General features: G+C 45.8%; 1 protein-coding gene across 4 annotated transcripts in view; it reads right to left on the bottom strand.

Annotated features, from left to right (window-relative positions):
• PFKP (phosphofructokinase, platelet) overlaps positions 1–14,472 on the bottom strand; it is a 332,348-nt gene that overhangs the window by 150,183 nt on the left and 167,693 nt on the right. For all 4 annotated transcript variants that reach the window (XM_086941516.1, XM_086941517.1, XM_086941518.1 and 1 more), the window contains exons 10-11: positions 12,314–12,439; positions 72–136 (exon numbers count right to left, since the gene is read on the bottom strand). In XM_086941516.1, coding sequence (XP_086797642.1) covers positions 72–136; positions 12,314–12,439 — 191 coding nt within the window. The remainder of the gene's footprint in view (positions 1–71; positions 137–12,313; positions 12,440–14,472) is intronic.

Below are 14,472 nucleotides of genomic sequence, written 5' to 3'. Positions count from 1 at the left end.
GAGTGATGCTGCCAAAAGAAAATACCAGTAAACATTTTCTGAAGGTGGTATTGAGTTGTGATTCACTGTACCTTCCACGCAGTCTGACAGCCTCATCGAACCTCCTTTCATCCATTGCTTTCTGAACTTCTTGTGTCTAAAAACAGATTAGTTTCAATGTAAACAATCACAACTGTGCACAAACGCAATATACATTCTACTACAAACAGCTGGTGATTGAACGGCCTCTTATGAAGGGTACTATCTGAGAAAGAAACTTTTTCTGATATCATTACTATCATGAAATGTTGTATGCCATTCGTTTAGCAAATTAAAAAATGTTCGATGGATGCATACGTCATCGAACTAAATTTACTACTAAATATAATGCATAAAAATTATTTCTGAGAACTTCAGAATGATCACATATGCCAAAACGAATACACAATCTGTGTCAGTTTAAAAGAGAACTTCATATTATAGGCAGTTACACTTTTTATTCGACCGAAAATAATTATAGAGGCGGGATAATATGCTAACTTTTCAGACAACACAGATACCTGTGAATAAACCAGGAGTATGTTTAAGCTCAAATGTTGGTAAAGCGCATTACCTTGTGGGAGAACATTTCAATTATATATATACATATATAGTTCATTTCAAAACACAAATGTAAAATTGGAGTCTCGTGATTTTTTTTATGAGTTAATGCCTCAGTCTGTAACCTTGTGCATTCTCAAGTGAAAAAGTGTGGTGCTTGACAGGGTAGTATCAGGGTCAAGCTTCTTAATACTTGTGCTTACTGAGGACCTCATGGGGCATCTATTACCAGACTCAGCTCTTGGGAGTACAAAAATCAGACACAATTGAGGACTGAGTGAATCTAATCTGAAAAAAAGGGTTTAGAAGGATTGTATGAAGGAAGCCAACTAATCCTATGATGGAAGTAAGGTGACATATAAGCTGTATACAATGAATCTTGCCTATGTACAAGGGTACTACTGTATATTTTTAAGAATTATAGTTGAGTTCTTTGATTTCTGAGAAGCACCAGGGATGCAATTACCATGGAAATATACCTTTTGCCTTCCCCCTGTATTTTTTGGACCTCGTGTTGCTGGTTTTATGGCTTAGGGCTAGTAGTGGGCACTGATTGTGCCACCCATGAATAGCCCTGCAAACATGTCTCAGACTTGCCACTGCAGTGTCTGTGAGTGCAGATTTAAACTGCCATTTGACCTGGCAAGTGCACCCACTTGCCAGCCCCACAAGTACCCTTTTACTACATGTATGTCACCTCTAAGGTAGACCCATGGCAGCCCAAACCACAGGGTGCAGGACATGTACTTGTGTGTTTTACATGTCCTAATAGTGAAATACTTCTAATCTCGTTTTTCACTATCTCTCCCATATGGCAACATGGGGATTGCATTAAAATATATTTTAAGTGTAATTTGCCACTGAGAGCAGATATAAATGTGGAGTTTGGGGTCTCTGAGCTTCCATTTAAAAATAAATCTTTTTTTGAAGTTGGATTTTAAATTGCGTGTTTGAAAATGCCACTTTTAGAAAGTGGGCATGTCTTTCCTTTAGCAATCTGTACCACTGCCTGTCTGCAGAATCAACGTCTGGGTTGAATGACACTTGGGGTCTCGTGCATTCTCTCTAGACAGTCACACAAAGGGACCTGAGGCGTGCCTTGCATGTCCTGATGGACCATCAGCAGGTTGATGGGCCTTCCTGTGCTAGAGTGGTGGGAGAAGTTGTCACTGACACCTGAATAGGGCTGTGGCAGTCTTCACACAAACCTGTCTCAACCCCCTGTAGTGTATCTGGAACCAGATCAGAGAAAGGCACGGTCTTGTGCCCTACAAAAACCTTCCTTTGAAGTCTGCTTACTTCAAATGCAGAAAGGGGTGCAACTATTGGACCTCTCACACCTCAAAATTAGAACACCTCTGAACTGAGGACATTCTGCCAATGAAGAAGAGATGGATGCTGGAGGAAGGACTGCCACTCCGCCTGTTGCTTTGTTATGCTGGTCTGCTGCTGGCTGCTTTTGTCCTGGGAGTGAAAGGACTGGACTTGGCTTTCTACATCCTTCTTTCAAGTTTATCCAAGGGAGTGTGTGTGCTTGCCTTCTATTCAGAAGTCTCAGGGCCATTAAAGACTTCACCTACCAGTGCCTGGGCTCTTCTGCTGAGAGTCCTGACTTGCCAAGTAGTGGCAAATCCAGGTCCTGGGCCCTTGTAAGTGTAACCTGGTGAACTTAAAGAGGCAATCCATGCATCGATTCCCAGAGCCTTTTTTCTCAATGCACCATTGTAAAAGTTTGATGCATCGCCTCTGCCTGCACCGAAACGTGGTTCTCGCTGGAAGCCTCGACCATGACTTTTATCTTGTGTCAGAGAAGTCACTGCAGCGTGAGTCCCTAACACTGTGTCACTGATGTTCATGGTACCCACTCTGATGCAGCACCTGCTTTGTGGCTGTGAAATCGATGCAGCACCTGCACTGCCGCATTGACGCAGCGCATCTGGATTTTCGTTGCATCGTCCCTCAACGCCGACTCTTCATAGACACTGTGCGGCAGTAAGGAACCGAGGCTGTGTGTCCGGTAATTCACGCATCACCTCCTGTTCCAGTAAGGAACCGATGCATAACCTCCCCTGCCAGTAAGGAACTGATGCATCACCTCCCCTGTCTAGAAGTAAGGAACCGAGGCACCACCTTCCCTGCCGGTAAGAAACCCATGCATCACCTCCCTGGTGGAGTAAGGCACCGAGGCATCACTTAGGTTTTTCAGTGCCTCACCTCCCCTGCACCTAGAACCATCTTTGGATTTTGACTTATCTAAGGTACTTTGTGTTAAAACAAATGCACCAATTGATTTCTATGGACTAAACTTGCTTAACCTTTTAAAAGTGATATTTTGACTTGTGCATGTTGGATTTTGTTTGCCTTTGCTCTTTTTTTATTCAGATAAATATCGGCAATTTTTCTAAACTGGTGTGGACTCCTTTTGGTAGTGTTTTCAGTATGTTACTGTGTGTGTGTGTGCACATGCTTTACACATTGCCTCTGAGATAAGTTTGACCGCTCGTGCCAAGCTACCCAGGCTACTCCCTTACCCTGACTAGAGTGAGGGTTCCTACTTGGACAGCATGCAAACCACTACCAAGTACGGACCCCATTTCTAACAGTATGAATACACTAGACTGGTATGTCACTCCAGTCAGGATGTCATGCAAGCAACAACAGTAGTTATGTCCAACATTAAGGGCCTTATTTAGGTTTTAGAAGATGGGTCACTCTTTCAGAATGGTGACGTATATCCTGTCTGCAAAAATATAAATCTCATAGGATATAATAGGATTTATGCTTTGGTAGGCAAAATATCTGTCTTTGTTGTGATAAAGCAAACCGTCTGCCGAAATCTAAAGCAGGCCCACAGTCTATTGAAACTGGGATGTACTCGGTAGGATGGATTGCATGAGGGTGACATGATATCAGAGAACAAAAGCCCAGGCTGTGAGAAGTAAATACCTAGGCGAGTAAGATAAGAGATTGTTCTGTGAATGGAAGGACCTTTATTTATGGACTCAGTCAACGTTTAATAAAATTATAGTCTTGGGAACTCAAAAGACGTAAAAAGACACCAAGTTGTTGAACAGTACTGCCCCTAGTGATATAAAAAAATGTATAGTGGTGGGGAGGTGACTAGCACCGAATATTGAAATATATCCAACAATATTTATGATAAAGGAATATGAATAAAGCAGACAGAGGATAGAAGCTTGAGAAGGAAATGTTGAACTAGTGTTTGAGGACCCCATATTGAGTGATCCTGTTTAATAGGGAACACATATTCTGACAACTCTCCTGGATTTAGAGGGGTGAGAACATTCATAACTTACACTGTGAAAATACATTTTGTGTATATATAGCTATATTTATGGAATTAGTTATAACTTTATAAACACTAGGTTCAATTCAGGTGAATACAATAGCATATCGGCTCTGCTAGATATTTTTTAAGTTTAAATCCATTGCTAATTTCATTTTAATTTAACCTTTTTCTTTTGTTCTAATGTATTAGCCACCACATGCATTTTATTTCATTTATGTTTTTGGTTCCATACGTTAGTCTGCCACATAAATAACATTTTGTATTTATTTATTTGGTAGTCTTCTATAGCATCATAGCATTATTGTTACTTCAAATTGCAATATAGTTCTGACTTGAAGGTCGAGTTGCTTGAGCTACCAAGAGCCCAATTCAATATGGGGAAAACACACCAAATCTGTGGCCAAATATCACACAATACCCTCGTGTTACGAAGAGGGATATTCACTTATCACCGATTTATCTACACCTTAACGTATCAAAAGTGGAGATAGATATAACACCCCATTCGCAAGCTGGTGCAAACTGCAGACATCACCAGTATTCCCACCAACTAACCCTAATGAGATGCAAAGTAAGCGTTGCCGTCAAAAACAAATGAAAAAATCTCAACACCACTTTCACAACGAACTGCCAGATCTGCAATGCGAACCAAAAACAGGTGATAAGCTACAGTAGCAGCAGGGAATTATTTTAACACCTGCCTTTTGCTGGTGTTAAGTAGGACGACTATCTGCAGCATAAAAGGGATCCCAGCCAAGAGCCACACCTGAATACCCACAGATGCCATGGAGACAATGATCATGCAATGCGGATACCCATGAGGGCCACAACACCCACCGCAACCACCCCAGACCCACCACCACCCCCCGGACCCATCCCGCTCCCCCCAGAACACCACAGAGTCAGCGTACACAAAGACAGCGGACCCACCTGAAACGCACCTGCCACACAGACCCAACGCCAGAGGAGGACATTGCCCACTACAGGCCTAAAAGGACAACCATCCCCCACATTCCCCACCTGCTGACGGTCCCAACACAGCGTACAACCAACATCCCTCCACAAACAAAGCTGCCGGCTGTGCAGCACATGCCAGCTTCTGGTACCATCCAACCCTCAACTGCCAGAGTCGGAGGAGTCACACAGCCAGCCCCATGCAAGGTCATCACACCTGTCCTGGATGCCAACATCAGCCTGGTACCCCAGCACCCCCACGTCACCCACACTGCGCAGGAGCAGCTGGAGACCAAGCAAGGCCCCTACGCCATAGCAGGATTCCCTCACCTGTCAGGGACAATCAACTGCACACATGTACCCTCGTTCCCCCTGCACACACTGCACACAACTACCGCAACAGAAAGCATACACATACCATGAATGTGCAGGCTATAGTGGACCACCCGAGACTCCACAACAATGTTGTGGCCTACTCCCCAGGCAGAGTGCATGATACTCACATCTCCCGACAGCCCATCATCACCCGCGCTCCCAGGATGGGACACATGGAAATGCAGTGCCCGTTGGTAAGTCCAAAATAAACACACCACACACCTCCAGCCCACAGTCATGCAACTCACGACACTGCCAATGGTCACGCAGCACAACTACATCCAACATGACAAACAACATGCCAACTGACCAGACACGACAACATAACTTCATTGGGAATCCAGCCTTGCAATGCCTACAACCCAGCCACGGCATGGCACCACCGACACACAATAGCAGGATGTGAGGAGAGGCATGGAAAAGGCAAGTGACTAAGGAATGTGATCCTATCCAGGTGTGCCATGGAGGTGCCGGACAGACCACAGAGTGCAAACCACAGAAATTGCCATGTGGAGATCAACTGCTGGTGCATGGAGTTTAGTGGCCAGTGGACGCTACCATGTCCCCACAGGCTGTGGAACAGAACGCGGAAATGTGGCACATTACGTACCCCCCTGCATGCGCGTGCGTAGCGGGTTGGACCTGCGTATGCCAGGCCTGCATAGGGGTGTGAACAAAAAGCCTGTCGCACTGGTCGCGGTTCTCATTCGGGATGGACAGTGCGTCTGCCAGGGCGGCCCCTCTCAGCCTGCCACAAGTCCTGCGTCGAGTGCGGTGGGGCCTGCATCCCTGTGCGCCTACTGCACCCCGGACAGCTGGTCTCCAGACCCGTCATGCCTGCCCCAGTGTACCAACGAGGCTCTGCGCACCTGCCTACACCGGCTTGTGTCAAAGAGGGCCCACCACGTGCCACTGCAAGCTCCAAGCACCAGTCCTCTGACCTCTACAGCCTCCACAGACCATCGCTGGCCCCCCGAGGCTGACCCACTTTACTCCTTTCTCATTGACATACTCCACCGGCATCCTCTTTGGCCCAGTAGGTACCACATGTGGAACTGTGTCCTGAGTCCCGAATGGCAGTGATCCCAAGTCCGTGGCAGCGGCCACAGTACCAGACTCCCTTTGATCAGTGAGGCATGATTCCATATCGCAGGCCTGCGATACGTGGTGCCACTCACCCTGTTCAGCGCAAACCTGAGAAACATGGTGCCACTAACCCTGTTCAATGCAAGCTGGCGACACATGGTGCCACTAACCCTGTTCAACGCAAGCCCTCGACATGTGGATTAGGCCACAGGCTTACCCTGCGGACCAGTAGGCCCCACATCCAGCACTTAGTCGCAAATCATGAATGGCAGAGTCCACACCAGTGAATGCATGGAGAGGTGTAAGAGGAAGATGCGGCTCAGTCCGGACGAATGCCGGATCAGAGTCACGGAGGTGATTTAACACTATCAACAACTGACCTGGTGCCATCAACCCTGTTCACCACAAGTCAGTGGCCCGTGGAGGACGCAGTGCATCCGGGGCCACAAACTCTGTGCAGCAAAAGTCATGGGGCCTTTATGGTTGAATGGTTGTGTCCTTTACGATGTACACTGTTGTCGCTTTCTGACTGCACCCGGCAGCTCTTGCACACACCCCACACACATCCAACACAGGTGTCACTCGGTATGTGTGCCTATTAATAAATGTGGCTGTGCGCACGTGCCCGTAGCTATGAACACCATCTGAGCAAGTGTGTCTGAGTGGTCATTGTGTCAGCACGATGGGCACGGGCCCTGCAACATCACAGTGTGCTGTCTCCAGCAGGACGTGACCATGTCAGCTCAGCGTTGGCAGTGACCCTGGACATGTAGCTTAGCACACACCCCCCTGCATGCACAAGCGGCATGTGCTGGGCCGGCATACGTCAGGTCAGCACAGGGGTATGCTGATTCGGCAGGGGGAGCAGGGTGGGGCTCGGACCTGGCCTTGGGCAGGAAGTGGGGTAAGTGTGTCTCTGTGTTGGGGTGTAGTCACCAACCAGGGCCACAGTAGTCGATGTTGCAATGTAGCATGCACCAGGAGGGCGGGCCCGCATGTACAGGGACATGTAGGAGCGCAAGACCGCTCGGGGTCCTGGCACATGCATGCCAAGTGTTATGTGTATCAGTCCTGCAGAAGCATGAGTCAGTTGCCTGCCTCATTCGAAGCGCAATCACAGCCAGCCATGGGCTGTACACCTGTGTCCGCACTGTCCGGACCATTGGCCTACACTCACGTGGCCGCTCACCTTCAAAGGCCAGCGTCTTGGTGTTGTTGGCATGCCGCTGGACATGCGCGGACAGGCATTACATTGGTGTGCTATAGGAGTGCACCTGATGAAACCGCGCAGCGCACACAAGTGTGGGGGCTCGTGGGAGGGAGGAGCAGCTGTTTGGCAACGTAACACACAGTGAGGCCGTTCATGTGCCATGTGCTGGGGATATCATCCATGATTCCCAGGGTCGCAGACATCCCACCACACCCACGACAGGCCTCTGTACATCTCCTGAATGCATGCAGATGATGAAGTTACTGTAGGGATGAAAGGTCCTTTGTCTGAAGTATCAGGCTGTAGCACATCTGCAGCTCCGAGCAGGAACTTGCATGTGGCCAGCACCCCAACAGATACAATGGCATTTGCTTGCGACTCCCACACTATGCACTGCCTGACTTGAGACCCACGTGTACACATCCCATACGCAGAAGTCCTTGGTCGTAGTTAGCGTGCGTGAAATGGCCTTCACATGTACTCCCACCCCACCACAGGCCTGCACCCATGGCTCACAGACACTGCTCATTGCACTGAGCTGTGCCATTTCATCCACAGGACTGGCGCAGGGCAATCCAGTGCCACTTCAAGCAGAGCCACTGACGCAATGGCATACCATCCCGGACACATGCACGACTTTAGTCTCATGGATCTGTACCGTGCACGTCTGCTGCATGTACTGGGGGCACTGCCATCGGCAGTGCTGCAGATCAGTTACCGGCTAAGCTACCGCCTTGCGGACATCACCTGCTTTCAGCCTGTGTTGCATTGTCGCTCGTGCATATTCGAGAGGTCAATGGATGTCTGCCTCTCAAACGTTATGGTAGCTGACCTGGATTTTGACGTGTGTGTGCGCCCCCTGTTGGTCCACGACCAGAACTGTCACTGTGATGCCCGTTTATGGCATGCATGGATGTTTAGTGATGAGGGACTTCATAGCCCCTGAGTCAAATGCACAGCTCTGTGCCGCTATTTAGTGTGCACTATATATTCCAAATCCTTTCATCCTTAATCCTCATTAATCCAATATTTGACCATATTTTACTCCATTAATTTCATTTTCTATTATTCTCCAATGATTTCACGATCCAATATTCGGGATTTAATGCCAATTTTCAAGTTTCTAATATTCAAACAGGGCCCATCCGGTGCCTCTTAGATAGAATACGAGTGATGCAAAAAGTCCATCGCAAGCAGTGTTTTTTATTTCATAAAAAAGAACCCAATGCATTTCGGGCCATCGTGTGCCCTTCGGTAAAGTTGTAAACAAATAGGCAACTTTCCAAAATGGTCCATTGACCATTTTGGAAGGTGGCCTATTTGCTTAAAGCCGTTTCTGCACTATTTTAATAGGATTGGTAGAGATATTGTAATAAAAGTAGTTTCTCTTCCGTATCCTTTTTAGTTTTCACTCACTTGCACTGCACTAATATTATTCATCACCCGAGTAAATAGATATCCTTTGTTTACATCTTTCAAATAAGTGACTAAACTGGTCATTCTTTTCGCTCTTTTTTTCTATACTTCCTCTTGTCGAGATTTCAATGATCTGTACGAAATCCGAACCACATGATTCCCCTCTTTGATCAAGAGGTTCTGTGGCAGGAAGGAAGGATATCCAAGAGATGACACTGGCCTCTTTTGGCAGTTGATGGAAATCCGAATATTTCGTAAAGGTCTCTTTCTTATATGTTGTTCTTTTATACTGTTGGATGTTTGCACACTTGTGTGTGGTGATTAACTGGCTCTTGCTCCCCTTCCTTCTTTTTTGACCACCAGATTTGTTTGTATGAATGAAGGTTACAAATGAAGACAAGGCAGTACTAAGGAGGGACTAACAAGCCTATTAACAAATTATAGCCAGCATTTAGGAAGGACAATGGAACAAGCCAATGACAAATATGGGTGGAAAGTGGGTGGGGCTTCAAGTTCATAAAGCATGGCACGCAGAGAAGCGCATGCGCTTCCGAGGTTCGACCTAAAAAGTGAAAAGAGGCTCAAGGGGGTAGAGAAAAATGTGGAAAAGGAGCAAATGAGAAGCAAGAGTAAAAAAGAGACTCAAAGGGGTCAAAGCAAGAGTTGAAGATGGAAAAGAGGTGTGAGATGGAGCAGTTAAATGTGCAAGAGAAGGAGCAGAAGGAAAAAGCTTAGCAGAAGCTGAAAGTGGGGGAGAGACGAGTAAAGGAGCTGAAACAAAAAAGTGAGGTGGGCTCCTCAGACACAAGGAACTTGTCTGGAAGTGTCTAGACGGGTCGGGGGATCAGTTTAGACAAGAGCGGGTGGGGGTGCTGGGCCTAGGCACTTGCTCCAAATATTCCAGTGCTCTCAAGTTCTTGCAAAAGCCAGATGCCTGGAGGTGTTTCATTTTATATTAGCTGTGGCGAACTAAGATGCAGCTCACAGATATCGCAATTGCGCTCAGGAAGGGCTATAACTGGGGATTCGCAGAAATCATTTCAGCAGGAGTACCTCAAAATAGATAGGCTGGACATGATATGTAGGTGCAGCCCGAATTTCAATACACAGTTTGTTCAGAGTTGTTGCCAGTTTAGTATTCTTTACTAAACTTACTATGTACATTAAATACAATACAAAAATGTAAAAATGATTGCTGTTACTTGAAAATGTTGAATTAGCAAAGGCATATGTCACACCTCGCTTTGTCTAAGGGGATAAAACTACGTTTTAACCTGCATTACCTGTATTTTAATGTTTTACTTGGAATCGGTGGTTGTTTAATTGTTCCCTGTGGCCTTGTCTGCAAATGAAGAACCCCTTTTTCATAAAAATATGTAACAGCATAATTCATCTGTTTGACGTACAGCATCATGGGTAACTTATTCTGCGAAGCACAAATTAAAGCCCTGATTCTCTGTGAAGTTTTGAAGCGATTGTTGCATGGAGTAAACTATTACTTGCAGTCGAGTTGAGCTTATTCTTACGGTTCCAGTTACAGCTTTCCCATTGTATCAAAGTGTGATCTTTGGAAAATCACTCGCTTTCCAAAGCACCTTAATCAGACAGAAAGTAGACTTGCTGGGGAACGCGCTAAATATTGATAATAGGCGCTATGGAAAGAAGTAGACATTTATATTTACGGAGAAGGCATAGCTTCATTGCCATCAGGTAACACCTCACAAATAATATGTTTTCTGTATTCAGCCGAATTACGTGGTCCTTTGTAGGCATTGGAGGGTTGGCACACAACGCAGCATTGTGAGACAGAAAACAGGATTGTGGAATAGCGAATACCAAGCTTAAACTGTTTTCAGTATAAACAGCCTCAAATATAGCTTAAAAGATTGACATGTCATTATTTTGTTGATTAACTTAGTACTGCGAAGACATCTAACTGTAAAAAAAAGTGGTTCTTACATTGTGCAAACGCTTTCATGTTGATGGAAGCCAAGGCCAAAGAATCAGCACAGACTCGCTACGCTAAAAGGAGAAGTCATTCTGCCTTTTGTTGCCGACATTGTACAGTGGTGGCATTTAATGTGTGGTGCGGAGCAGCAGTGATTAATGGAGCAGTAGAGTCAGCTTTCACAAATGAAAATTCCTCCATTCTCTACATGTTATGCTTATTTTGGTTGTAATGCAAGGCACAACTTCACTGTAACAACATGGACAGCAAAAGGAAGAGGCAGGGAATGTGTGCCGTGATGTTGTCTCCTATGTCTTGAGCGTGCCTAATACATGGATGTTGCTCGCATTATAATGAGAAAAAAGGCTCAATATAAAATGTCAACACTGAGCGTCAGGGGAAGGAGAGAGGGAAAGTGAAAGCGCACCATGCGCACGCTGATTTCAAACGCCAGCCCTACGCAGGGACAGGAGATGTGCATGCGTACGGAGTGCACATCTACTGTCCGTACGGGCACAACAGTGAAACTAACTAGGAGGACAGGGGAGGGTGGGAGTATAAGTGAAAGCGCGCCAATGCGCGCGCTGTGTTCAAATGCCAGCCCTACTTGGGGACAGGAGATGTGCACGCATACAGAGTGCAGATCTCCTGTCGGTACTCGTGCACATCTCCTGTCCCCCTTCGGCAGAGAAACCGATGACAATAGGTCTCGCCAAGGCGAGCAACGCATGCGCTGCATCCCTAGACGAGACCTAAAAACACAAAAGGGTGAAAGAAGCAGGAAGAGAAAGAAGGAAAAGCAGTGACGAAGGGACAAAGAAGAGGTGGAAAAGAACCTGCGAGAGTGACATAAAGGTGCAGGGAGTGTCTGATGGTGGGAGAAAGAGGTATGAGGTGGAATCAAGACTACACAGCTTAGGTATTCGGTACCCCCATATATTTGAATGCGCAGGCCACTGGCATTTGAGAAAAACCTTTGGGGCCCATCCCATATTCGTTTACAAACTAAGCACTGTTACCGCCTGCTTGTTACATAAAATTCTGCTAGTCTGGTCATTTTTGTTTGCAAATCGCTCTTCTTGATTTATTGCCGCTAGCCAGATCCCTTTGAACGTGCGCAGCTGAGTAAATTCTATTATACTCCACTGGTAATATTTATTGTTGAAATAGAACAGCGTGCGATTTGAAATCTATTTCACCCAGGATATTCCTCTCTGAACGACTTTCAAATATATCGTAATTTGTTTGAAATCCTAAAGACAGAACAATTAAACAAAATACGAATCATAATGAATCTTATTAATGTCACATTTAATAAACACCATGTTTTTACTTCACACTGGCAAGTAGCAGAAAATAAAACAGGTTTGTCGCAGTTACTTATAGGCACAGATGTATTTAATAAACAGCTCTGGGCTGCTGGCCAATAACTCACCATCTGCACACACTCCATGAGCGGCAGTCGAACTGCTTGGTTCCCACACAAAGAAACAACACAGGCAGGGGTTTCCGGCGTGGCTTCCAGCAGGGCAAGCACTGCTTCCACTCCCATCCTGCTTGCCTGAAGAGAAACAACAATGCACGCCATTGTAAAATAGGGACATAATACTTTAGGCTACACAGCCATAGTGTGGCTTCAGGAATGCCAAAGCAGGTTTAAGGTGCTGGCAATCACACAGACTTGCATTAAAAAAGATGATGTATGTCAGTATGCTATTTATTTTAGGCATTTTGTGCAGCACAAACCTAGCTCCAATGAGAAACAGGAACACCTCAAACATGTACCGCCTTGCACAGAGTAGTTTTGAGGGTAGAAACCGAATTGTGCGGTTTTTATTCAAGAATCACACCTGGGATTAGAACTTGGGTCTCTAGGTTCAAGGCCAGCCATTCAGACAAAGACTACATGTCCTCCCTTGTTTTATGGGGTCGGCGATACCCAGTTAATACACTAATCAAAGGTTTATATCAGATTGGCGGGTGCATTTTCATAATGTGGGCCCTTATGTATCAATACATTTCCCTATAGACACAGAATTGGGAAAATCCTTTTGACACATTTCTCATTATTTTCCCTTTTTGCACATATTTTATAAATATATTTGTCTTGCAGAAGCGTCTGCTACCGGACCCGGGTGGAGGGATGTCCTCTTCTTCCTGTCTCCAGTCCTGCAGCAGGAAGAGCCCAGGCTTCCCTGAGCCAATCACAAAGCAGCACTTGGCACACAGATGAGGAATTGGAGGCTAGGCATGTTCCTCACCAGGTTGTGTATTCCAGTCAGGTGGGGAACATGCAAAATACGCACAACTGTTTGGCCGGTTTAAGAGGGCTGGCCAAGCAGTCCTGCACAATTAGGGAGTGCAAACCACTCCTCCCCTGCTCGGGTCAGCCCCGCCCGAGACCCGCTGACTGCAATAGAAAAATTAATGATACGTTATCATTTTATTTTCCCTTTAGAGCAGTGGGGCGACATTCCTCTGTCTTAGTGGAGGAGGTGCCACTGTTGTCTTGTTAAATGGCCCAAATTTTGCCGCACTCAATGCATGTCTTTATTACTGTCAGCAGACAATGTGGCCAGAGCTCTGTTAGTCGGTGTTAGAGCATGAGAACTGCAGGAAAGGTCTCTAGCACATGGCAGAATGGTGGATGAAGGAGGACACTGGTAGATGAGTGAGTGTGAGATCTCTCAGGGCACGTACCACCCGTTAAAGGTGAGTGAGCTATTTGTCGGCTTGAGGTCTTGGGAGTATGTTTTTGTGTGTGTGGGAGTGTGCATGGGTGAGTGTTTGTGTGATTTATTTTAATGAACAGAAGACTTTCCAAATAGTTAGGGGCCTGTATTTTCAACCAGCAGCAGCTATGTAGTGTCAACTGTCGGTATAAATATTGCCACGCTGCTCCAGCAATGTGCAAAATGCCTAGAAATTATACCTCAGTCTGTTCCACAGAGTGTTAGTAGGCCCGTCTGCTGTAACCAAAAAACAGACATGATTGCCACTACTTTTAGTAATAGAGTACCTTCCTGTTAAATACTGAAAAGCAATGCCTAATTTGAGCCCGTGGTTTTCGGTGCTCAGCACCAGCACTTAATTGTCAACACCGGTGCTTGTGACAATCTGCCACAAGGTGGAGCTGTCTGGGGAATTTTGAGATGACCACAACAACAGTTAATCATTAATTCAATATATATTAAAAAAGACTATAACCTGCCACCCAAGCCATTTTTATAGCCTAAGGGGCTGAAATAGTCGGAATTGTCACATTTGTAGGAGTGTGATGGTTAGAAGTTGTGTTGTTACTATCATTGGCAGCATGGTGGGGCAATGTGTGGTGCAAGCTGTAGTGACTTCCTGACGAGAGCCCTGGCAGGTATTATTTTTTATTTATTTTTTACAAATTAAGCATTGCTGAAAAGAGACCAAAAATTCATTTTATATGCAACAGTGATCAAACCCTCAGATGGAAAGAACTTTTGGCTACTTTGGCTCAATAACATGAATTTTGACGCCTCGCACCTGTCACAATGCAAACAACCCGCCCATCTAGTTGTCACCAGCCAAATGTTCAGATGCAACCTGAGAGCTTCTGTTATT

This window comes from Lissotriton vulgaris, chromosome 10 (assembly GCF_964263255.1).
Source record: "Lissotriton vulgaris chromosome 10, aLisVul1.2, whole genome shotgun sequence".
NCBI lineage: Eukaryota > Metazoa > Chordata > Amphibia > Caudata > Salamandridae > Lissotriton > Lissotriton vulgaris.
The sequence above is the reverse complement of the archived record's forward strand: the minus strand, read 5'-3'. Positions and strand labels throughout refer to the sequence as shown.